This window comes from Saimiri boliviensis, chromosome 17 (assembly GCF_048565385.1).
Source record: "Saimiri boliviensis isolate mSaiBol1 chromosome 17, mSaiBol1.pri, whole genome shotgun sequence".
Lineage (NCBI taxonomy): Eukaryota > Metazoa > Chordata > Mammalia > Primates > Cebidae > Saimiri > Saimiri boliviensis.
The window spans coordinates 3916801-3943602 of NC_133465.1; the positions used below are offsets into that span (position 1 = coordinate 3916801).

General features: G+C 35.4%; 1 protein-coding gene across 10 annotated transcripts in view; it reads left to right on the plus strand.

Annotated features, from left to right (window-relative positions):
• BCAS3 (BCAS3 microtubule associated cell migration factor) overlaps nt 1-26802 on the plus strand; it is a 661861-nt gene that overhangs the window by 289534 nt on the left and 345525 nt on the right. For 7 of the 10 annotated variants that reach the window (XR_012514509.1, XR_012514510.1, XM_039475903.2 and 4 more), the window contains exons 16-18: nt 5088-5238; nt 17007-17051; nt 25027-25151. Coding sequence is in view for 8 of the 10 variants with exons in the window: in XM_039475903.2 (XP_039331837.1) it covers nt 5088-5238; nt 17007-17051; nt 25027-25151 (321 nt within the window). In the remaining 2 variants the exon portion in view is untranslated. The remainder of the gene's footprint in view (nt 1-5087; nt 5239-17006; nt 17052-25026; nt 25152-26802) is intronic. The other 3 variants (XM_010339706.3, XM_003929077.3, XM_010339709.3) reach the window with 1 other exon arrangement.

Below are 26802 nucleotides of genomic sequence, written 5' to 3' on the forward strand. Positions count from 1 at the left end.
CACTACCAAAACTGCAATTAAATAATCTCTGTTCTTTTTCACTGTACTCTTACAATAAAGGAAAAAAATTGAAGAGTATAGTAAAGAAAGGTTAGTAAAGGTGATACCTCCTCATAGATCTCAGAAATATTATTTGTATCTTATGTATTTCTGAGAAGTGGAGCAAAGAAAAAGAATAGCAACAGACTTCATCTAGGTCCAAGGCAGACACTTGGACCTAGTTTTCTTCCTGATAAACTTCTTTAATGAAGAAGTCTGGCTTGAAAATGCAGGCTTGATATAACCACATGGAAATGTCTAAAGATCTATTTTTAAAGTTATCATGTCTGACCTCCTGGGCCAGTGAACATGAGACTGAGCAGAATACTGAAAGCCGCAGACTCCAGTCATCTGGCAACCTTCTGAAGTACTGAGTCCCCTCCAGAATTATTTGTTCTATAGATCGTAGAGCCATATTTTTCTCTGCCTCCTGGATATGGAAATAAATATATTTCCTTCATTCATTCAGCAAACTTTTACTGAGTTATTAGCTATTAATGACTAGTAAATCACTGTCCTCAGGAGTCCAGGCAGCTTGATGGAGTCTCCAGTATTGTGGAGGACAAATCTGGAGGTTTGTTAGATTCTAGCTGAATTTTCAAAGAAAATCTAAGACAGAATAAATAGTGTAAAATCATTTATAACCAAATATTTGAACAATAGGTTTGCAAAGAAAGGCTGTTTTGCATGTTTATTTCATTTATTTTTTTAATGTTTATTATTTACATGTCTGTGTCAGCTATTGAGATTTCAGTCTAAGCTAGCGCTTTCGTTTTACTAACTTATTTATATATCTCTCCTCCTTTATTTTATACAAGAAAAGCAAAATAAGAAGATACAGATTCCTTCCCTTATGCTCAAAATTTGTATACTTTTTCTCCCTTTTTAAGTTGTCCTTTAAAATGATAATAAAAGTGACTCCTTCCTTTTTGCTCCTGAGTCATTTTTCAGATATAATTATTAGCATGTTTTTCTCACATTTTTCATTTTTTGTTAATATGTCTTTCTGTACCATTACATTAAGAACTCTTTGAAGTCCCTTGGGCTTACTCCTTCAGAATCTAGAACAGGGCCTAATACCAATAAGCCTCCAAAAGTGTGAAGTGAAAGAGCAAAGGCTGAGTCAAACTTTTGCTTGGTGCTATATGTCATCTTTGTTAATGTCTTCTGTTCAGTGTCAGTCTGTAAATCTTGGATCTGTATCTGTGACCTTGATTTTTCCTATCAGCAGTTCCTTTGCCTATTCCTTACAATCTGACTTTTCCACCTCACTACTGAAACAACCCTATTGAAGACTATAAGAGTTAGTACCTTCTTCTCTGATTTTGTCTTCTTGGACCTTGGCTTTTTTTTTTAAATTTTTTGTTTTATTTATTTATTATTCACCTGGGTGCAGGTGGGCTAAGGCTGAAAAGGGTGTTAGCCGGACCTTGGCTTTATTCACCATTTTATTAATATACCTATTGTTTCATTAAAGCTGTGCTTTTAAGTTGCTAGCCATATCCATTAATATGTAAGACAGACACCACCCCTACAAACATAAACATGAATGTAAAATCTAAACAACTTACTTTATTCTGTCAGGTGTGCTAGTTTCAAACGGACTCTACAGCATAAACACAGGAGCAGGTTGAGAAGCCTGGGTCTGAAGTTCTTTGTATGCTATTCTGAGGACGTCCTTTATCCTTGTGAGACAGTGAAGCATTTTAAGTCATGCTTAGCTAAACCACAGATTTGGAACTTCTCAATGGATCACTTCATTTTCCTAGACCACTCTTTTTATCTGTCAAATGCAATGACTTCAACATCTATACTGTTCCCTTGCTGAAGAACTTAACCTAAGTTCCTACTCCTCTGGCTCAATTGAGAGGTCCTCCAAAAACGGAAATATTTTATCTTCCACTGCTTTCTATTATCTCTCCTCTGCAATAGTTAAGAGATTCCGGCCAGGCGCGGTGGCTCAAGCCTGTAATCCCAGCACTTTGGGAGGCCGAGGCGCGTGGATCACGAGGTCAAGAGATCGAGACCATCCTAGTCAACATGGTGAAACCCCGTCTCTACTAAAAATACAAAAAATTAGCTGGGCATGGTGGCGCGTGCCTGTAATCCCAGCTACTCAGGAGGCTGAGGCAGGAGAATTGCCTGAACCCAGGAGACGGAGGTTGCGGTGAGCCGAGATCGCGCCATTGCACTCCAGCCTGGGTAACAAGAGCGAAACTCCGTCTCAAAAAAAAAAAAAAAGAGATTCCTCACTACTCGTCACACAACGGCATCCCTTTATGCTGCTCTCCCCTTCATGCCCAGAATGTTCCTTCTCTCCTACCCTTATCCATATTTTGTCCAGTCTTCAAAATCTAGATCATACCCCATTTGCCCTTTTCCTCGAGCCCTTTTCCAAATAAAGCTGTTCCCACATCTACTTATCTTTAGTTCTAGACAATTAACACTTAATGATTCCTGTTTGTACCTGTTAGACTGTAACTTCACGATAACAAGGAAAACAATCCCTTACAGTGTTATCATGGGCTAAGGCACTCAACAAATATTTGATAACTAGTTGTGAAGTATCTATGATGTACACGTTCTTAATTTTCAGCAGCTTGTGACATAAAGCTGCAGTCTGATTTCAAATTCAAATTAATACTAGCATAGTTGTCTAATAGCAATCTTGTAATTATTTACATCTGTATTGGCCTTGAGAGTGTGATGATACATTACTTTGAATGGCTTAACTATAAAGCAGATTTTCTCATATTCTTCTACATATATAATATTGTAATGGGATTTCTCCTTTCATATTTTCTACAAGGTTCTCTGTTGTAGCCTAAATCATCTTGTATGTATTGTGAATGCTGTCTTTTGTTATTCCTGCAACAGGTGTAGATTGCTTCTGTTAACTTTAATGTGTATTCTGAAATAGAAATTGAGGAGATAGAGAAAGATTTATTTTATTTGCATGAATTTCTTATCTTTCCCCATATTTTACAAAAGAGACATTTATCAAAGTTTAACTTGATAATTCTGTAGAGTAATATAGAAAGACAGATTTGTGTCCAAGGAAGAAATAGCATTTGGTTAAGCCGTTATCTAATTCTGAAGCCACTATCATCTTATGATTTTTTAGAAAGGGACTTTTGACTTTTCACTACCTCTCAGGCTACTATTAGATACTATGTGGTAGTTCTCCCTCTATTCTGAATCCATGCTATTTTTAAAGCAATTGATTTTCAGGGTGCGTTTTAGAAATAAGATATTAATTTGGACTTTTTTCGGGGGTTCTTTTGTTGTGTACATCAATTTGTCACCTTAATTCAAATTAGTAAAAAAAAAAGAAGTATATGTTTGTGCTTTCTGTAGTTACCATTTTTAAAATACCATATGTATTGCTAAGCACATAAATGGGGTTGATAATTTTTATCAACAGTCAAGAACAGTGATATAAAATTACATTAGATTAATAAGAAGTTTTCTGCATGAAGGAATTGTTGAATTACAGGCACTGACTTATTCCATAACACAGAAAATGAGATAATTTTTATAGAGTTTCTCTGTAAATCCATCAATTAATAGAAATTTAATTAATAAATTTAATTGCAGAAAACATATATAATTGTAGAAAAAAATAATTATTTTTTCACTAGAAAACTATAGTAATTGAGAAAATGTGATATTAGTGAAAGGATATACACATAGATCAATGGAACACATAGATCAATCCAGAAATAGACCCACAAATATATGGTCAGTTGGTTTTTGACAAACGTTGAAAGGCAATTAAAGGAGAAAGGTTAATCTTTTTAGCAAATGGTGATGGAACAATTACACATCTATATTAAAAAAAGAATGAACACAATGAAACTCAACTCTCACTACATACACAAAATTAACTAAAAATAAATCACAGTCTGCTTTTCCCCTGTTGAATCAACATAGTAGTAGAAGTTCTAGGTAGGTCAGTTAGGCAAAAAAAAAAAGGGAATCTAAACTGGAAAGGAAGAAGTAAAGCTATCTCTTTTTTGAGGATGATGCAATTATATATGTAGAAAATCCTCAGGAATCCAGAAGAAATTATTAGAACTATGAAATTAGTTCAGCCAAATTGTAGGACACAAGATGAGTGTACAAAAGTTACCTGTACTTCTATACATTAGCAATGAATAATCTGAAAAATGAAATTAAGAAAACAATTTCATACAAATTACATGAAAAAGAATTAAATAGTAATATGTTAATCAAAAAAGTACAAAACTTATACCCTGAAAACTACAAAACAACATTGGAAGAAATTTAATAATACCTAGGTAAAGGGAAAGGCATCCTAAATTCTTGGATTAGAACACATAATATTGTTAAAATGGCAGTATTCACCAAATGGATCTCCAGATTAAATATAATCCCTATCAAAAGCTCAGCTGGTTTTTATCTAGAAATTGACAAGGTATGAGGGAAATAGCAGATTGTGTTGAATGTAAGGACCTAAGAAGGCCAACAGACCACTTTAACTGTCTTTAGAAAGATAAGGAATTCAGCCCTAATTCCCAAAGACTGAAATATGTGTATAATCAAGTCACACTGATGTTACCAGAATACTTCTTTTTTGTTTGTTTAGAGACAGTGTCTCTCTATGCTACTTGGGCTTGGAGTGCAGGGGTATGAATGGCTCACTGTAACTTTGAATACCCGGACTCAAGTAATCCTCTTGCCTCAGTCTTTTGAGTAGCTAGGATTACAGCTATGTACCACCATACTCAGCTAATTTTTAATTTTTTTGTAGAGATGGAAGTCTTGCTGTGTTACCCAGGCTGATCTCGAACTCCTGACCTCAACCTATCCTCCTGCCTTGGTCTCCCCAAGTGCTAGGATTACAGGCATAAGCCATCCAGCTCTACAAGAATAGTTTGGTTTCTTCTTATCCACATAATTATAATTCTCTTGGCATCAATTATACCTTTGATGCCTTTCTTAAATAATTACTGGAGTCAGTGAAAACCCTATCAGAGATAGGGAACTTCCCTTGATGATGCTTTTCTTTATTTTTCTCTTTGTAGGGAAACTGAACAGCCAAGACTCCTATAACAATTTTACCAACAACAACCCTGGCAACCCTCGGCTCTCTCCTCTCCCCAGCTTGATGGTAGTGATGCCTCTTGCACAAATCAAGCAGCCAATGACATTGGGGACCATCACCAAACGAACAGGGTAAGGCCTCAGGCTTGGTGCTTTCTTAACAGCTGTTTTAGAGGTTGAATGAATAAAAATAACACGTACATTTTCTTTGTGTGGTTTTTATTATGTTCTTCATTTCCAGCTCAAATGAGACTTAGTGGCATCAGATTAAGTACAAAGCATAGAACTTGTACAAACGTACTCGCACACAACCATGTATACACACATCCATCGAGAAAACAAAGCAGTGACAAGCTGTGAAAACTAGTATTGGCTAATCAAAAACAGATCCATCTACTTCGTCTTATCCTCACTGCCTTGTGGCTTTGCCTGAAAGAAAGTACAGTTTCATTTTCCTGGCTCTTTCAGGATTTGAAATGACTCCCAAATTTTGACAGATAAAAATATGGAGAGAACCTTAGATGATAACCATGTTTTTAATAATTTGAAAAAATCGTCTATACTACTCTGTCATTAGTGTCAGGACAATGTGATGTTATTGGTAATTTTCAAAGCTGGTACACCAAGATTTGGGCTTTATTTAAGTTTGATCATTAACTTCCTTAAAGACTTTTGATGACTCACCTGATTTATTTGTGCTTATTTTAGCTATATTAGCAGTTTGCTACCCCTTAGGAATATAATATTAAAACTTCATTAGGTTCCTGAAAATAAACTGCTAGTTCTATGATATCATTAGATAGTCAATTGTATATTAACACTGAAAATCCATTTTATATCAGAAAATATACACGTCTATAGGCAAATTGCTTGTTTTTCATAATGAGCAATCCTCAAGTTTAACCGAGTTTGAAATGGAACAACTTTTTTACATTTCTGTATTAAAGTGGTAAGGAGAAAACCCTGTCTTGGCCTCAAACAGTCCTCAAGTTCTTTCCAATGAAAGAAATATATTACATTATTTGGCTGCTATGTTAATATATCTTAATTTTGTTGTGCTCAGTATTAATGTGTTTGTAGAGGTCACTTTTGTGAAAAAAATACTCAGTAGTCTCAGGGACAGGGCCTTTCGGCTCCAGGTATCACCGTAACATAGAAATTGACCCTATAGCTAGGTGGAGTGGTGTTTGTGTATAAAGAGATCCTAGGCTGGGTGCGGTGGCTCACGCTTGTAATCCCAGCACTTTGGGAGGCTGAGGTGGGTGGATCATGAGGTCAGGAGTTCAAGACCCGCCTGGCCAACACAATGAAACCTCCTCTCTACTAAAAATACAAAAATTAGCTGGGTGTGGTGGCGGATGCCTGTAATCCCAGCTACTTGGGAGGCTGAGGCAGGAGAGTCACTTGAACCCGGGAGGCAGAGGTTGGAGTGAGCTGAGATTGTGCCATTGCACTCCAGCCTGGGTGATAGAGCAAGACTCTGTCTCCAAAAAAAGAGAGAGAGAGAGAGAGATCCTATTGCTGCAGGCAGACGTAAAATTGAGTCTGTGGCATTTGCTGTATTTTTCAGCAAAACTTCATCTCAAATCAGACATCTTAAGGCACCAATAATTTGGCCTGTATATCTTTGTAATTTTTTTCAGCTTTGTAACTCTTTGTGTCCAGTAAAAGTATAATTTTAAATTGTATTTCAACTTTTTCTTCTCTCTTCCTCTGTTAGTTTATTTTAAAATAAGTTAAGAATAATGGCTGTGAATAGTGAAGTGGTTATGTTCTTTATATTCACAATTAGGTTACTTTTTCATTGTATATTACATTCCTGGGATGTAGAATCAAATAAAAATAGGACTAAATCTGGAATCATGACTTTAAAGTTTCTTTTTGACTTACTGAAGTTAGTCAGTACATAATTGTATCATCTTGATTCACTCCAGCATTGTACAATTCTCCAAAGCACTTACAAATTTTAGCCTGTCTTTCCTGAATCTAAGTGAAACCATCCTCAAAATTGTTTCTCTGTAATTTAATTTTATATTCAGAGTGAGGGAAATTTAAGAAGATTCAAAAGGCTCCTGGAGTCATAAAAGCATATTCTGGTGCTTTGTTTCTGGTGTATGTTTATTTAATTTTAACATAAGTCCTGTTTTAGAATGCAAAGAATTAGCTCTCTTTTTCTAATGAGCTTCTCCAAATATGTCTCTGAAATAGTAACTGAAGTGTAGTGCATAAAATGATATGATGTTAGAATTTAATTCATAATATTTATGGGGAGGGGTAGGAAGTGAGTCTACATTTTTATGTAGCATTTGAAATTTTCCATAAGAAGATAAAATCTCTTGCTCTCTTTGTCTCTCTATTACTACGCAATTTCTCTTTGCACTAAGATGAATAGAAACTATTAGTCATTTGGTGGCCTCCTGTGTTACCACACATTATGAATTTAGATAAAATTCTTATGTTTCCTTTCTTATAAAAATTTGCTCTCTGTTCTCAGATTTTTGGAGCATGTATTCTGTTGCATTATGAATAGTTTAATAATTATTAATAAATGAAATATTATTTGAGTTATTTTATGTGCTTTGAAATGAGTGTTAGTTAAGATACTTGTATCATATTGTTGACTAGGCTTTGTATCTCAATTCATACCATTTTATTTCTGCCATGGTTTCAAATTCTTTTTAGCATGCCTTATATTGAAGTGTTGAGAGAGAATAATTGATACTCATCCCACAATGAGTACTAGGTTTACATTTTTTGTGACATTTCAGACTTACAGAAATGTTGTAACACTAGTCAAAAGAATTCTTGTATACCCAAATCCCCCAGTTTTTTGTTTTGTTTTGTGTTTTGTTTTTTTGAGATGGAGGCTTGCTCTGTCTCCCAGGCTGGAGTGCAGTGGTGCGATCTCGGCTCACAGCAACATCTGCCTCCCAGTTTCAAGCAATTCTTCTGCCTCAGCATCCCTAGTAGCTGGGATTACAGGTACACCACCATGCCTAGCTAAATTTTGTATTTTTAGTAGAGACGGGGTTTCACCATGTTGGCTAGGCTGGTCTTGAATTCTTGACCTCAAGTGATCTGTCTATCTTGGCCTCCCAAAGTGCTGGGATTACAGGCACAAGCCACTGCACCTGGCTCCAAATGTTAATAGATCAACTTATTTGCTTTATCATTCACGTTCTTTCCCTCTGCCTGCATATACACTAACACATCATTCACGTTCTCTCCCTCTGCCTGCGTATACATGTTATGTTTTTCCTAATTGTTTTAGAATAAGTTGCAGACTTAATATACCCTTATCCCTACATACCTCAATGTGTAATTTCTAAAGGCAAGGACATTGTCTTATATAACTGTAGTACAGTTATCAAAAGAAGAACTCTTGAATGTATTTCATTAGTTTTTCAATTCCACTTAATTGTTGTCTAGAATGAATTTCCTACTTGTGGCATAGCTTTAGTGTACTACAAATTACTCAGCCTACTATTCCTTTTTTTCCCTCCCCATCTACTATTTTTTTATCCCTTCCTATTAATATAGAGTGCAGTGACTGATAAGAGTTTGATGATAGTGGTCAGTCATAACTTATACTTGACTATTGCTGGATTACAAGATTCAGTATCCTTAAACCAGAGGTCCCCGACCCCTGGGCTTCGGACTGGTACCATTCCCTGGCCTGTTAGGAACTGAGCCTCACAGCAGGAGATGAACACCAGGTGAATGAGCTTTACCACCTGAGCTCCGCCTCCTGTCAGATCAGTGGCGGCATTTGATTCTCATAAGAGTGCAAACCCTATTACTGTGAACTACACATGTAGGGGATCTAGGTTGCATGCTCCTTATGAGAATCTAATGCCTCATAATCTGAGGTGAAACTTCCATGAAACCAGTTCCTGGTGCCAAAAAGGGTGGGGACCGCTGCCGTAAGCCACTCTCTGATGTGTTTGTTAATTATACTCGGAAACTCCTATTGACTTTTCTGCAAAACTCCTATTGGCTTTTCTGATTATACTCGGAAACTCCTATTGACTTTTCATTCTTTTACTATAGGTCATCTAAACATTTAATCATAAAGTTTTCAGAATATAATACATGGTTTGATTATCTTAAAATTTAACATTTTCACTAAAATACATGTATTTTGCCTCGTCAAAAGTAATGTTTGATTTGTGGGAACCAACTATATTCTATGAATTTTCATTTTTGCCATACGCTGAGTTTTGAAGCAAATCTCAGACAATATTTCATCCCATTAGCTTTCATCCTATTTGATTCTAAAGGCTATATTTTATAAATTTTTTTTTACTATGACAAATTCTCAAGACTGGAGTTAGCTAATTTGCATTAATTATTGGCATTAAGTTTTATTGTATTTGCTGAGAAATCTGATGGCTCCATTAATGTCACAGGGTGATGAGCACATGAGAGTTTTCATTTTCCGTGTATCTCTTTTCATTCTGGAAATTCTCATTTACTCAAAGTTTGCTTTTATAAAACTCCTTTCCTAGTATTTTGAAAATAAAATCAACAATAAGTATTTGGCATGGATTATGTAGAAAGAAAACACCTGATAATATAGTTGGTAAAATTATATACTTAGGTTAGATGAGTTTTTATTTGGTCTATGTCCTATGTATTTTGCACATACTCATAAAATAACCATAAAGTACTACATTTCTAAAGCAAAGATTTCTAGGATCCGGTAATTAAATATCCAAATTGAGATAGATACCTCAGCTTAAACCTTAAGGGGACAAAACGTGTTGTTACCATATTCAACATCTGCCTTCTTACTTTTGCAAATACATGTGCCTGAAATCCTGTGCAGTGTCAAGGACCATCTGTCTTACTGCCAGACATGCAGGAGGCCAGTAGAACTACAAATAGCAGAAGACAGATGTATTTACACCTTCTTGTTCAGTACCTTGAAGCAGCACTTGGAGGGAATAAGGCCTGTTTTGGCAACAGCTGCTGCTTAACTCTATGACAGTATACATGGATGGAGGTAAAAGAAGTGTTAGAAATTATTTAGCTTCAACAGTCACTTATTCAAACAGACTCTGTTTTCTTCTAGTTTAAGACTGGAGGTTTAAAAAGTCCAAGTTACCACATCCATCATGTTCTTATCATATGTAAGTAAGAATAGCTCTCCTCATCTATTAAAAGTGAAATTAGGTGCTAAGAGTTTGCTTCATGTCTTGGATGTTAGCAGGTTTTTGTAGCAGGGATTTATTAGCAACATTTCATAGGTGTTTGGCATTATCAAGTGAGTGATCAAATTTTAAGAAATATTTTCTGTGTAAGAATTTACAAAATAAAAATTTTCACCAATAAGCTTAATTTTATCTGCTTAAAGCTAAAATTCTTTGTATGTACAAATTATTTTGTGGACACAAGCAAAGAACAGTAAATTTCAAAAATAAGTCATGGTAGGTAGTTCCATGGGAATAAAAAATATAAATGAAGTTACTCCCTTGCTCTTACCTAGGTAGACCACTTTTTGTGAGGTATCAGATGACTTGCTCTCTCATAGGTTTCCTTTTCCCCAAATGGAAGTAGCTCCTCATTTCCTTCCCCCTCCCCATCTTTATATTTACTAATTTCTTTTCTTTTCTTTTCTTTTCTTTTTTTTTGTTTAAGACAGAGTCTCGCTCTGTCACCCAGGCTGGAATGCAGTGGTATGATCTCAGCTCACTGCAACCTCTGCCTCCTGGGCTCAAGTGATTCTCTTACCTCAGCCTTCCGAGTAGCTGGGACTACAGGTGGGTGTGTGCCACCATGCCTGGCTAATTTTTGTACTTTTTGTAGAGATTGGATTTCTCCATGTTGCCTAGGCTGGTCTTGAACTCCTGGTCTCAAGCGATCCAACTGACTTAGCCTCCCATCATGCTGGGATTATAGGCATGAGCCACAACACCTGGCCATGTTTATTCATTTCTTTGTGAAGATTTAGATGGTTATTGGGAACCTGGAGACCCACCCTATAGAAGTAGGTTAGGTAATGTAGTGGAAAAAATAACGAATTAGGAGTCTCAGGCCCTAGCCTCTTCTCATCTGGGTTTTACCACCTATTTGCCAGTGTGTCCTAGGTAAATTTCTTCACCTGAAAAATCAAGTTTATATATATATAGATTATAATCTTTTATTCTTATCATGTGTGAGTTTCTCCCAGTTCTTTGATCCCGTTTGTAAGCCTCAGGACTGTTGAGCAGCTTGTAAGCCAGTGCTGATGAGCACAGGCCCCATTTAGAAAACATAGATGATTTTAAATGATATTAAATGGAAGCATTAAATAGCATTTTTTTTGGACACATCCAGGCAAAGTTCTAAGAATTAAATGGGAAATATTTGGAGAAAGACCACCAGATACAGTTATAATAGCGTGGGTAATTCCCTACCTTACATCTCTACCCTATGTAACTGCTAGTTTTTCATAGCTAAGAAATGGATGTTTGGTTCTAGTTGTAAAATAATGGACAATGTATTTTCATTGGACTATATATGGATGTCCCTACATATGCAATATATTTAACATAGTTTGAGTTCCAATTTTTGTATTAAATCAACGGCGTACTTAAACTACACCATAGTTTATTGCATGTTATCATAAATCTGGGAATTTTTTTGGATCATGTCTACTATATACCATATTTTAAAAAATCAGCAGGCATAAATCTCTACAGAAGTTTGACTTTATTTATATAATGTTTATCTCTTTTTTTGCCACATATGATAGAATTTTAACATTATCAATGATTTTCTAATGAAAAGTCACTGAGGCTCAAGTGCAGTGGTGTGATCATACATTACTGTAACTTCAAATTCCTGGGTTCAAGTGATCCTCCTGCTTCAACCTCCTGAGTAGCTGGCACTACAGTCATGTATCACCACACCCAGATAATTTTTTTAATATTTTGTAGAGATGAGGTCTGGCTATATTTCCCAGGCCCATCTTGAACTCCTACCCTCAATCAGTCCTGCCTTAGCCTCCCAAAGTTCTGCAATTATAAGCATGAGCCATCATACCTGGCCTTCTTTTTTATTTTTTGAGACAGAGTCTTGCTCTTTCGCCAAGCACCAGGCTGGACTGCAGTGGCACAATCTCAGCTCACTGCAACCTCTGCCTCCTGGCTTCAAGCAATTCTCCTGCCTCAGCCTCCGGAGTAGCTGTGACTATAGGCGTGAGTCATCATGCCCAGCTAACTTTTGTATTTTGGTGGAGACGTGGTTTCACTATGTTGGCCAGGATAGTCTCAATCTCTTGACCTCATGATCCATCTGCCTCGGCCTCCCAAAGTGCTGGGATTACAGGCCTGAGCCACTGTGCCTGGCGTATGCCCAGCCTTCTAATGAAAATCTTGTAAATCTTGAGTTTATAATTTAAAATTGGGTATCAAAAGTAGACACTTGTCCATTTTAGCTTCAGTTTGCCCTACAGATCAATAGTTGACTACCAATAATACCATAGGTCTCTTTGGTAGGGAGCAATTAAAATTAATAAAAAATTCAAAGTAGAACTTAAAAATGATATTAGGAATAATTTACTGATATGCATGTAGGAAATGTGAGTTCACTTCAGTTGTTTTAACAGAGGGCACACAGAATTTAGAAGTCATTAGAGTCTGTAGAATTTATTTTTAGAGAAATATGGCTCTACTTCAATATTTGACACAATGTTGTATAGCCTTTTCTCTGCTTTATCTCTGTTTATTACATTTAATATTTATATGGGCTCAGTCTGATGTCTATTATATGGTAGTGCCTGAATTGTCTTAGGACATGATTAATTGAAAAATAGGGTTTATAGAGTATGTTTATAGAATTTGTCTCTTAGATACCAGGTACTTCTTTAACTCTGGAGATGATTGAACAGAATTGCTACTAATACCTTTTAGCACTGGAGTCAGATTATAGAGGACTGGAGGATTTCAGATCAAATCTAGTTTTACTTTTTTCTCATATTAAAAAAATCTTGATATTTGCCTTGTTTTCAGCTAGTAAGACTGAAGACTTTGTGGTACCATGTGACATTCAACAAAATGAATCAGTTGAATGACTTACATAGTGTTATGGTATATTATAAAACATAATTCTTTCCTATCTTCTGGGAGTTTCCAGAAGAAACCCTTTGAGAACTAACGGCCAGGTCATTTCACGGTGGTCTATAAATAAAGTCTATAATATTTCCAGATATTTAGTCTCTTGACCAGATTTTCCTGACGTTTAAAAATCAGAATTCAGCGCAGAAAGGATATAATTATGACAAATTGAATAGATTTTATATGGCAGGATTGTTAAGCCTGCTAATATTAAAGATGATTGGAAAACACAAATTATTCATGTTTGAATATAGTAATTTGGGCTGCCTGTGTTAAAGAGAATATTTAATTCAGTATACACCCTTACTCACATTATCTCTTTCTTCTTTCCACCCTCATCCCACTTTAATACAAAACTACAGCTGTGAAATTTTGCAAGGGGAGAGGGGAGTCATGGGTGAAGACAGCTGGATCATGGATTTGTACTTTGTGACTTTATGTTTTCATTCTTTTGCTCCCGGGGAAAGATGAAACAGGCACATTTCAAAAGAATGGCTGACACTACCCATACAAAGACAGTAATTACATCAGTCACTGTAATTCTTTGGGGTTTGTGGATCTTCTTTCACATGTATATGGCAGAGGTCTACCTTGTAGGACTAGGCAAGAGGTGGGTGAGTATAGATTTTATACGTGCCAAGGGTACATGCTAAACCAGGTCCTCACCTTGTCTCTCCAGCCCCCTTTCTCCTTGAGTTCTGTTAGCCAGCGGATGCTAATTTGATAGAAGTAGCATAACTTTTTTTTTTTTTTTTTTTTGAGACAGTCTCACTCTCTCACCAGGCTGGAGTGCAGTGGCACGATCTTGGCTTATTGCAACTTCTGATTTCCTGGTTCAAATGATTCTTCTGCTTCAGCTTCCTGAGTAGCTGGGATTACAGGCATGAGCCACAATGCCCAGCTAATTTTTGTATGTTTAGTAGAGACGGGATTTCACCATGTTGGCCAGGATGGTCTCCATCTCCTGACCTGGTGATCTGCCCGTCTCAGCCTCCCAAAGTGCTGGGATTACAGGCGTGAACCACCACGCCTAGCTGAAGTAGGATAACTTTAACACAAATGGGTCAAATTGTGAGTAGTGAACCTTATTGTTTTCAAACTTGACAATAATGTTATTTATTTAGTACAGGCCTGTAAACTACAGTGTCTGGAGTTTTATGGTGCATTTTAGGATCATGGGACTAGCAAGTAGCTAGAGAAATCTCCTTGTTGGAAACATATTACTGCCTGGAAAGGAAAATCTGAGTTTTTTTTTTTTTTTTTAAGTTTCTGTATCATTTCTTTGGCTAATATATGTTTCCTTTTTACATATAAGGAAACCTAAACCTGGAAAGAAGGTATTTGCTGGCTTTATAGGTAGGGACTATCAGATGGTCTTTTGAATTTTTAGAAACTTGAAGGTTTTGTTTCATTTTTGCTTGTTGGTTTTTGCAGTCAATGGAGAAACATTTTAAGTAATAAAGGACTAAGTTAAGCTTCTAAATTCCTTGTAATAAATCAGTATGCTAATGTTCTGGATGAGATGGGAGACTACCCCAGGTAGATACAGTATACACTAAAGAGCAACTTAAGCCTGGACATTCCAGACTACAGTCACTTCTGTCAGAATCATTTGGACCATTTGGTTATTTCAGGTGTCATGCCTAATGAGGTAAAATTAAGAGAAGTTGTGTACTGTGAAACAACAAAAACCTCTTTGTTTTAGAGGCATTTGTAGGCATATAGAAATGGCTTGGACCATTCATTTTCCTGTCATTTCAGAACAGGCTCAGTATTCTGCTGAGAGATTGTACTCTTCAAGTAGTCTTAGTTAATTAATATTATTTTTGGTTTTTTTTTTTTTTTTTTGAGACAGAGTCTCTCTCTTTCACCAGGCTGGAGTGCAGTGGCACAATCTCACCTCCCTGCAACCTCTACCTCCCAGGCCCAGGCAGGATTCTCCTGCCTGAGCCTCCCGAGTAGCTGGGATTACAGGCACACTCCACCTCTCCAGCTAATTTTACCATGTTAGAGTTTCACCATGTTAGCCAGGATGGTCTCCATCTCTTGACCTAGTGATCTGCCCACCTCAGCCTCCCAAGGTGCTGGGCTTACAGGCATAAGCCACTGCGCCCGCCAGTCTTAGTTATTTAAATCTGTGTTTTTCAAACTGCAAGCTGAGCTCTAGTAACATTTTGGTTTTGAGGTAATTAGTCATGAAATCATATAAAGATATTATGGCCAACTTTTTTTTTTCTTTAATGAAGTAGAATAGAAAAAAATGCAATTCTGCCACTGGTCCTGCAGACTAGCAGCATTGCTGTTACCCAGGAGCTTATTGGAAATACAGACTCTCAGATCCCAGCCAGATCCACAGTGTTAGAATATGCATTTATCTGCATTGTAACATAATCCCAACATTAACATTTATAAAACATTGAAATAAAAAATAGTAAAGTTTATTACAAATAAAAACACATTCACTAAGTTGTTTAAGTCTTCTTTGACTGTATTCATGCACATACAAGCTTAAACCTTAAAATGTATTTCTAAGGGTTCCCAGTCAAAAAAGTTTAAAGTCTATCATTTTAAATGTGGATGCTGACACCATATCACTGAGTATGTTCTTATGACTAACTGTGAGAGAGCTATCTTTGCTTGGCATTGACATCATCTGTACAGTTTTATTTTTTCTCTATCCCACTTTTCCTTCTACTTTACTTTCTTCTGGTTATCTCTTATATGTCTCTGTTCCTTTCTTTGTATGTAATGCACTTCAAGCCTCAAAACTGTACACAAGTGTCATGAAAGCATTTTTCTCAAGTTTTGCTTTGTGGTCAAATATTCTCAATTTACTGGGAAATTAATGCTAATCAACAGGGTTTTTTTTTTTTTAATTCTAGAACCAATTTTGAAGAAGGAAATACCACGTTTTAACAATGTGCTTTTTCTCCTCCAATTGTTATGACTTCCAAATGTCAGATGTTACAGTACCATTTGGTTTGGATATCATTAAATCACTCCGATATGTGCAGATATGTATGGCATATCTTAAATGCTGGGAACAGAATTCTGAGAAGAAATATGTATAACATTAAAGTCTTACTTTGTATCCCCAGTTGTATTTAAAACAAGTGATTGTAGCTTTAGTTTACTGTGTGCTAACCTAACTTAGTGCAGACCAGGTAAAGAAAGCTAACCTCTTGTATCACTATTAAGAGACCTCCTAATTTCCTGGATTATGACCATAAATAGAGAAAAGTACTAGTTGTACTTAGTGTTTTTTCCATTGACTGACAATATACAGTTCAATTTATGACAAATAAGCAGCCTGAAAAAATGTGCCTCTTTCTGTGATTCTGAGACTGGAACCAAAGAAAAGCGAAGAGTGTCAAATCAAATTTTTTATCCAGTCACTGCTAGCTAATTTTAACCATTTTGTGTCACACAGCCACACATCGGTTGCTATTGATCTCACTCTTCTCCATCTGGTTATTCCATTTAACTTATACTTTGTTTTAAAGGGCTTCAGCAGTGAATTTTATTTTATTTTAGATTAGAAATATTACAGGGGTACTCCAGAAAAGGGGGAAAAATAGAAAATTTTGAATCCCTAACTCTCAAAATTCAGGGCCTTGTTATTTCACATCATTCTGTTTATTGGTTATTATCAGACAGTATGTACAGCAGAATTGTAAATGATTACTAATTTTTTAGTTATTTTTTATCCATACTCTATAACAGTATGATATACATGTATTTGCTAATGTTAAATGAGCTTTTCTCTAATTTTTTGTGCATTTTCCCCCCTTTTCCATGAAGGCCATATCTCTTTGGAGCGGGGTGTTTTTCCATAAAAGCTCCGTGGTGAGTTCCAGTTCACTCCCGCATGCCTCATTCATTTGCTGTACTCTCAAAAAGTAATTCATTTTGTAGTTTTGTTTCCAGTTGCATGGCCTGATCACAGTTAGATGCACCAAGTTACTGAATAATTTGTAGACAGAACATGAATGTTGATATTTAAGCTTTAGAAAAGCAGTTTTCTTGGTTTCATTTTATTCTTTAAAAAGTTAAAAAAAAATCACAGATGAATTTCTTTAAAATAGAAGAATTCTCTCATAATGCTTATAAATATTACAAGACAAGGCTAACACCCAAGTTTAAAGCTTTGAGTATTATAGTGTTAGAAGTTCTCTACATATCATGCATAGCATTTGAGGACATGATTTATTTTGAAAGATAAATATATTTAAGGTATGCCAAAAGAGCCTTATAAAAGTTTTTGTTGCATTTTACTTGGTCCTAAAGAGACAAAAGTTTTGTTTTGAACAGTTTAGGTATTTAAGGGGCTACATAATGACAAAATAATATTTTACATAAAACCTCCTAAATAATTATTTTGAATTATTAACACATATACATCATAGCTTAATTATTTAGTAATTTCTTCCATATCAGTGTATAGAATATAGCTTTGTTAGTCTTAGGCATGAAGGTCATGGAAAAAAATATATTTAATACTTTCATGTAAAGATGGGAAATAGAATGTGTTAAGAATGATAAAAAATGTTTATTGGTTAAGAGTTAGACTGCCTAGGTCATAGATCCCAGTTCACACACTTACTAGCTGTATGATATGGGGGAATTTTCTAAAACATTTCTGTTTCTTATTTCTTTATGTATTAAAAGTACCTACCTCATAGGTTCACTATGAGAATTAAATAAACTGATACATATCTTTGTATATGTTAGTATATAACAGTGCCTGGCACATAGTAAATGTGCAGTCACTGTTAGCTGCTACCACTGTTTCTTTTCCAGTTTCAGGGGTAAATACCACGTTTCAAAAGAAGCTTCTTTAAATTAGATTATGTTTTTCACTTTTAAGGATATGTTGGCCAATGGGAAGTTTTGAGAAATGTAAGGTATATTAATTTTATTAATTTAGTCAGAATACTTGAAAAGAGTTCTGCACCTATATGTGTAGTTCTCATAACTGCTAACTGGGAATTGTTCATAGTGTTCTATTACACTAGAAAAAACATTACAACATTTTTTCTATTGGACAAAAAGAAGCTTAAATAATTTTTTAAGGTTAATTATTATTTGACACAAACTAATTTCAATGTTTATATGCCATAGGAAGATCTGAAATTTTTATTATCACTTAAGAATAGGTGACATAAAACAAATCAACATAAAATTTTCCTCCTTGAAAATTGTAATTAGACACAGTTTACAAAACTATTCTAAACAAATTCAGAACATACATGAATGTAAATCTCATGAAAGACGATCTTTATTTATTTTGTTAACCAGATGTCTTCTAAAAACAAATAAGATACGTAGATCTTACTTATGAGCCTTCCAGTGATCGGTGAATTTTAAATACCACATTCAACATATGACAAAATTTCTTTGTAGAGTAAGCTTAGAAATTAAATTCCATTTAAGGATAAATTCTTCTTCTAAGTACAAAGCAAAGAGTTTTAGTATGTTAATAAAGATGGAATTTTTTGCATAGAAGTAAAAGATGGAATAACAATTGTATGTTAAATAAGAAAAGTTCATTCCTCCAACAACGTATGTGCTCCTCACATTTAAGCAAAAGCACTTGTCAACCAGAAATGATTTGAGGTTGAAACAAGATTAAAAGAGCCAGATTAAAGAAAGGGATATATGAAATATAGTAGACTTTTAAATCATTGCCTGTCTTTTAGAAGACTGCTTTGTGGTTTGTTTGATGCCATCGTTAGCTCACAAGAAACTCGTTTTTAGTCACTTATACTAGACTAAAAGGCCCTCCTTTAAAACGTTACTTTCCCAGTGGTGCATGTTTTTTCCATTAAGATCTTAATGAAACCTCAAATTAAGGCAGCAAATGAATATAAATTTGACAACTTCCTCCATGTTGTTTATAAGAGCTCCTTTGTTTTAATAGTTTTTGCTATTTTTCCGTGTTATTTAGCATTCAACCTGAGAATTTTTTTATTTACTGTTCTGAAATAAAACATTATGCTAAATAAATGTTTTTAATATATCCATTTATAGGGTAATATATGTATTTTGGATGAAAAAAATTTTTTACCTTTCCTCTTAAAATGAAATGTAAATTTTCTACAAACTTTTTATTAGTTTCAAGTTGCAACGTTAACACTTGGCTAAGAATTTGCTTTTGGTATATCACAATTTCTACTAATTCTTTGTTCTCCATTAAACGGGTTTAGTTCTTTACATTCATGCACTTTCAGATGAGTTAGTTAGAAAATAAAATCATTCCCTTTGGTAACAAAATAAGCTTGTTGGAAAGTGAAAAGTTCGTCTTCAACATTTTAGTCACGCTGGACTTACCTGGTATCATATGTCCTCTAGATTAGTTTAACTAGGGTATTTGAGTTTGGATGACCATATAAAATAATACAAAAGAATTACACAAGTAACATACTGTTTAAACATAGACATTTAAGATAATTCCAGTGTGAGTTTTTTAATCTGAATTTTGCTTTCAATATTACAAATAAATAAGAATTTATCAAGCTTCTACTTTGCATGTAGTATTGTACTTCAGCTACTGATATTTTTGAATTGCTTATCAAAAAATATACATGACAGATAGACAATAGGTAGTCCATATGAGTATATTTCTTTCTTGTAAATTGTCTTTGTATTATATAAGGGTAAGTTTTAAAGAATTAAAACTTGCATATTATAAAGTTTTAATTAGGATTTTCTAAGAGTTTTGATCAAGATATAAAGAGTTCATATAAACTAATCTTGTTCTGTTAAATATTTTAAAATTTTACAGTTTCATTTTTTGAAAGGTAAATATTTGTATGGAGAGGAGAATTTATTTTTAGTTGCCACATTTACACAAATCTGTTAGACCTTTAAGAAAAATTTATGACAGAATGGAATAATTTTTGACAGATTGTTAGCATCTTTAGTTATTTAATATAAAATACTTTCAGTTTTCCCATTTAGGTCTAATTTTAGAAACTAAGATTGAGAATGAGAGAAAACTTCTAAAAGAATACAAAGAATATTTTTTTCTTCTTTTATAGAAAGCTGTTATACCACTTGTAATGCTTACATCAATATTGGGTCATACATTTAAACTCAAACATTGACTGTTCTTTTACATTTTAAGAAAGGAAGGAAACTGTGCTTCTGTCTCATATCAGCTCCTTCCATGCTTGTGTCCTTCCACACAAGGCACCGGAGCACCTTGCTGCTTATCCTGCCATCCACAGATACTCCACATCTATCCTATTCTAACAGTAAAATTATTCACATGAAGATCATTGTCCGGTAATTTTTAAGCAGATATCATTAGAGTTTTGTACTTCTTTTTTTCTCTTTGAAGTTGAGTACAGAGAAAAAGTAGGCAAGAAAAATTTAATATGTTGACCTGGCTGGATTACATAATAAAGTCCAAGGGAAGAAAAATGGGGAACCTCAGTAGCCTTTGTAAATACTTTTAAAGTCCTAGTAATGTTAATATCCCTACAACTCCTGATGATTGCAGTGAAAATGATTCTCATTCTATGGTTAGACAGTTAAGCATTTCCTCAAAAGAAATAACAAAGAGTTAAAATCCTGATTTTTAATTTAGCATCTTATTTGTTAATTTGATTATTCAGCTTTTTGTTTGCTTGCACATTTGTTTTTCTTTTGATTACCTTGATTTATATCAGACTTAGTAAATACGATGTTTTGTGGTTGTCATTTCTTCTGAGATGCTGAAAGTTGGATTTATTCCATTTTTCTTTTACGTTTTGCTCAAAAGTTAACTCAAATTTTTAAAAAGCTATTGAAGATGGGGTTATTTATGAGAAGCTAAGAATAGCAAAGGAACAGGAATTATTAGTAGAAAGGAGTCCATCAGGAGTATGTTTTGTTCTCATGTACAACCATTTAAAAAAATTGATGAGTCCACATAGTTAATATCGTTAATCTTCTGGGCACCAATATAAATTGAAATACTATTTTAATATCATTGTATGGGAACTTTACCTGCTTTGAACAAACATGCCCTGTAAATGACTAAATATATGAGAGAAGGCATCCAAACACCCAGAGAAATTTTTTCTAAACTTGCAAATGTTTTGTAATGAGATTTTTTTCAGACCCCTTTAAGAGTAGAAAGGGACATGTTGAGAACAAGATAGAAAAAGAACATTAGCATTGGAGTGCTTTCCTCTGCGGACTGGGTCACCAATCTGTAAATTTACATAATACACAAAGCTAGCATTTTTCTAATACATTCAAATATGTGTTATTTTTCAATGTTTTATCTTTCTGTCAGCAAAAGGTTATTTTGTGATATATATTCTAGGTCATTGTGGAAAAGTTCATACATGGTATGTCACTGACACACATTGATAGGAAAGGCTTGCTTCTGCCAAGCCTTCTTGAAACTTTAAAAACTTAGGATGAAGGGCAGATTGAGCCCAAGTTAAAATTTCTAACTTTGAATGTATCCCCATAGAAGATATTTTATTGATAACATTTTTATTAGATTATTTTTCCTTTTTATTCCTCTGCAAATCTTAAACACGCACACATATTTTTATGTTTCCATTTTGCTGAAATATCAGTCATTCCACATTATAGATTGATGATAGAAATAACTTGATACGAATGTGTTTGCCCAGTATTCTCCATACTTAATACACAACACTATGTTATGTAGCAGGTAGTGAGTTATTTTCAGGGTTAAAACTCTTGACTCCTTAATAAACACAGACTTTTACTGATGGAGTTTAAGGCCCTATCAGAGGAAAAAAGAAATGATGAAATATAAAAATAAAAATGATAATTCTTTATGGAAATGAAGCATAATTATATGATGAAATACTTATTCCCTGTAGGAGATAGTGACCTTATATAAAATAACACTGTGTTGGTGCTTTTAACTTGTGTGTTCCAAAACAAAATTATATGTAACTTGTAGAGGTATAAGAGATTTTAGCTTTTTACATGAGCTGATTAGACTGCAAGCTAATAAACATAGAATATTTTTTGTATGTCAGAAAACTAAATTGATGTCCTATAAGTTTTCTACTTTTTATCATGTTAGAAAGTGACCATCCGCCCCCAAAGCAACTATTTTTTAGTATGTTAGGATGGTTACTTTAGAGAGACCATTATTTTCTCTTAAGAAGTGGCATACTCACCTGTTACCACATGATTTAAAAATAACAGCAGTGACATCCAGTAATTTGCAAAGAGCTTGTTGGTACATTATAGTAGCTTTGTTCTCTGATGGTGATTCTGGTAAAAGCATGTAGTCGCACAATCGCAAACTGCTTTCAAGAAACTCTACAATACTTTTATCTCTGCCATTCCGCCAGTCCCCATCCTCCCCAAACTTCTAAGGGTTAAAAATGACTAGTAGTGCCTCAAAAATACCAGTTAGAGTTCAGCAATAGTAGTTCAGGGATGGAAATAAAAGCTTTCAAAGTAACCTTATATTCTCAGGTAATGCAACAGAGCATCATGACCAGAAAGAACAATTCTGATGCCAGTGACCCAGATATCATGGGAAAATGCATGTTTGTTCAGGTATAGGGCAGAGGAGAGTCTTCCTTTCTAGAAGTAGGTTACTGCAGTTGTACCAGATGCAAGTATGAAGGGGTGAAACAGTTTACAGAACCAGATTTATTTCCCCTCAGAAGCTTTTTATTTAAAACAACGTCTTTATTCCTGTCACTGGAAGTCTCACTGTGACTGGTTGACATTTTAGGCATGGAAGTTTTTTGTTGTGGGAATCATGAGAAGTGTTTTAAGAAATGTTAATGGTAGAAGAGGTTTTTTTTTCATATGTAGTAATAGGCATTACCATGGATTTTGTTCAAAGAGGGAGACCAAAGGGACCAATCATAGTTGCCTCTGATCCAGATGTAGTTTTCCTTAGAGGAAGATGTTAAGACAAACCTCAGGAAATAAGATGTCTGAGAGACTATTAAAAGTGTCATAGGAACTGGGAAACTGAGATTACCAAAGCAAAGTCTGAATTTTTTTAAGATTAGTTTAGGGTGGAGGGCCATATAGAAGAGTTAGTATTTGCTGAGTACTGTGATATGGGAAAGTACTGCCATGGGAACTTTACCTGCTTTGTCTGATATAGTGGTTCTCAGATTTGAGCATGCATCAGAATCACCTGGAGGATTTGCTTCAAAACACAGATTGTTGGGCTCCATTCCCAGAGTTTCTGATTTAGTAGATCTGGGATGGGGCCTATGAGTATTTGCTTGCACTCATAAGAAGTTCTCAGGTGGTACTATATGAGCTGGGGACAGTGCTTTGAGACAATATAATCATTAAAATAATCCTATGAAGTAGACATTACTATTTCTATTTTACACATGAGTAGTCTGAGCTCTGAGAGGTTAAATAACTTAACCAAAAGTCACACAGCTAAGAGGTGACAGCACTGGGATTCAACTGCATGTTTCTTTCTGACTCCAAAACTATCTCTTTCCATCCCACCATACTTTATTAAAAGATGAAGGGATAAAAAAAATTGAGCAAAATAAGGTAGAAATAATGTTTGACACTGGAGACTGACTTAGCAGAGGGGAACATCAGAGCTCTAGTTTTTACTGTTTCCTACTTGGGCCGTGATCTTGACCAGTGCATGATGAGGCTACTGGTCTGTGAATTAGAGAAAGGAATTTATCAAAGGTGGTTGGCAAAATTGCTTTGTGAAGCTCTTGATAAACTAAAAGAGAACAGAAATATGGGATTGAAAAGAAGCTGTGAGGTTAATATTAGAAGCCAAGTATGAAAACTTATTTGTGGGAAACAGAGGAGAGCAACTTCTTTTTAATGGCAGTGACAGGAAGTAATGGCAGTTACTAAATGTGCCCTCAGACATATGAGCAAGAGAAAAGATTTAGGTTTGAGAGGCTATTGGTATGTAACTCCATCTTGGTCTTTTTTACTGAACAAAAATAGACACATCATTTTCACAAATTTAAGAAGAAAAAGAGACAACAGAACATCAGTGAATATTATTGCATTAGAATTCAGGCGTCCCCAAACTTTTTACACAGGGGGCCAGTTCACTGTCCCTCAGACCATTGGAGGGCCGCCACATACTGTGCTCCTCTCACTGACCACCAATGAAAGAGGTGCCCCTTCCTGAAGTGCGGCGGGGGGGGGGGGGGGCGGATAAATGGCCTCAGGGGGCCACATGCAGCCCGCGGGCCATAGTTTGGGGACGCCTGCTTAGATGATTAGCTATGCTTCCCTTACGCCGTCTACCTCTCCATAGCATTGTGGCTGAGAAAGCATTTTGAAGGCTTCATTCTATGTCACCTCGTTTTCATCCATGCCATCTCCATTTGTTTGTACTATTAATCCCACGTCTTATAGATTGGTGCAAAAGTAATTGCCGTTTTTTTGCTATTGAGAGTAGTGGCAAAACTCGCAATTACTTTCGCACTAACCTAATATATATATAAACGTGACGTGCTAAACCATTTTAGTATTTTGAGATGTTTGTGCTGGTACTATTGCTTCACTTTGAAATTTCTAGAAAAAAGTTTTCTATCTGAAAAGAACTGACTTGGATTTTGCCAGCACATACTTCAAAAAGGAGTTGATTTTTATTGCTCTTATAAATGTTGCTCTCTTTACAAAACTCTGGAACTTTGAACTGATTTGACTTTTACTCCAGAACATAGTCTCACATCATCATTTATTACTTAAGGCAAAATGCATGTTCATATTGGAGGACTTGAATGGGGTGGAATTTAAAGGAAAATCTGTCATTACCTAACAGACTGTCATTTCATCATGATAATTTTTTTTTTTTACTGTTATTTTATTTTTTAAGCAAAGTTAAACCTCCTCCACAAATTTCACCCAGCAAATCGATGGGCGGAGAATTTTGTGTGGCTGCTGTCTTTGGTACATCCAGGTCATGGTTTGCAAATAATGCAGGTCTGAAAAGAGAAAAAGGTATGTATTTTGGCTGAAAAAAATAAATATTCTATCTGTAGTTTTTGCTTCTTAAGGAAACTTGCTAGCGGTTCCCCTAGAATAATCTTGTACCCAATAGTCTGGAAACCATTTTTTTAAAATGTAATTAATCTGTCACTCTTCAACTAATTACTCAAGCGTAGTCAAGAAGAAGAACTATCCTCTCAGTATGAACGTTAAATGAATTGCCCACTGAGTGATGATTGTGTTTTGTTTTGTTGGTGTCAATCTACAGGTGATCTCAGTGCTGTCAATTCTATACCCATTTTATACCATTTACATTTTTACAAGATATTTTCACACCCTTGTCTATGAAGTGTAGAGAGGAAAAGCCTCATTGTCCCTGATTTAGAGATGAAGAACTTGAGACCAGCAAGTTTAAATATCTTAGCTAAAAGCAGTAGTTAGTTAGGCAATAGAATCAGAGTTTGAAACCAGATTTTCTAGTGTTAAAAATCTTAACATTAAAAAAAAGAAAATCTCTGCCATGTTTTTTTTGGTGGTGGTTGTTTTGTTTTGTTTTTGAGACAGTTTCACTCTTGTTGCCCAGGCTGGAGTGCAGTGGCACGATCTCAGCTCACTGCAACCTCCACCTCCAAGGTTCAAGTGATTCTCCTGCCTCAGCCTCCCGAGTAGCTGGAATTACAGGCACCTGCCACCATGCCTGGCTAATTTTTTTGTATTTGTAGTAGAGATGGGGTTTTACTATGTTGGTCAGGCTGGTTTCGAACTCCTGACCTTGTGATCTGCCTGCCTCAGCCTCCCAAAGTCCTGGGATTACAGGCATGAGCTACCATGCCCAGCACTCTGCCATGTTTTAAGAACATGATTAAGAAAAAGGAGAAAGGAACAGCATGCCACTGAGAAATAAGGCTCAGCTTTTGTGGTTACTATTGCTCCTTTGAATTAATATACAATAGTCCCTCCTTATCTGTGGAGGATACATCCAGGATCCCCAGTGGATGCCTGAAACCTTGGATGGTTTGGAGCCCTATATGGTACGATGCTTTTCAGTCTAATAACCAAGACAGCTACTATTGGACTAATGGGCTGGTAGCGTATACAGTGTGGATATGCTGGACAAAGGATGATTCATGTCCCATGCAGGACGATTGGGACAATGAGAGATTTCATCACACTACTCAGTGTGTCCTTTGAAGTTTATTCTGGAATTTTCCATTTAATATTTTTGGGCTGCAGTTGACCATGGGTAACTGAACACACACCTAAGGAGGGACTACTGTAGTTATTATGTTTTAAATCCCTGCTTTGATCACTAAGGTCCAAACCTAAAATGTTTATAGGATTAATGCTGTGATTCCTTATTGCTTCTGTTTAGAAGAGAATGCCTACATTCATAAACCAAGCATATCATTTTGAATGTTATGATTTTCCCCTTAATATTTTAGTATTATTAAACTAGGTCACAAACTGGTTGTTACTAGGGCACTTCTCTGAGGAGTTCCACAGGCTGTATTATTCTTGGCAAAATGGCTCTCCTTTATGCTAACATTGGCAGTCAGACATGAGCCCTTTCTCTTCTTATCGCCTTTCAGTGACCCTTTGCTTCGTAATAGGATCTCAGGCACAGCAGGTTCCTTACCTAAGTGGGAGAGGATACTGTTAAGTA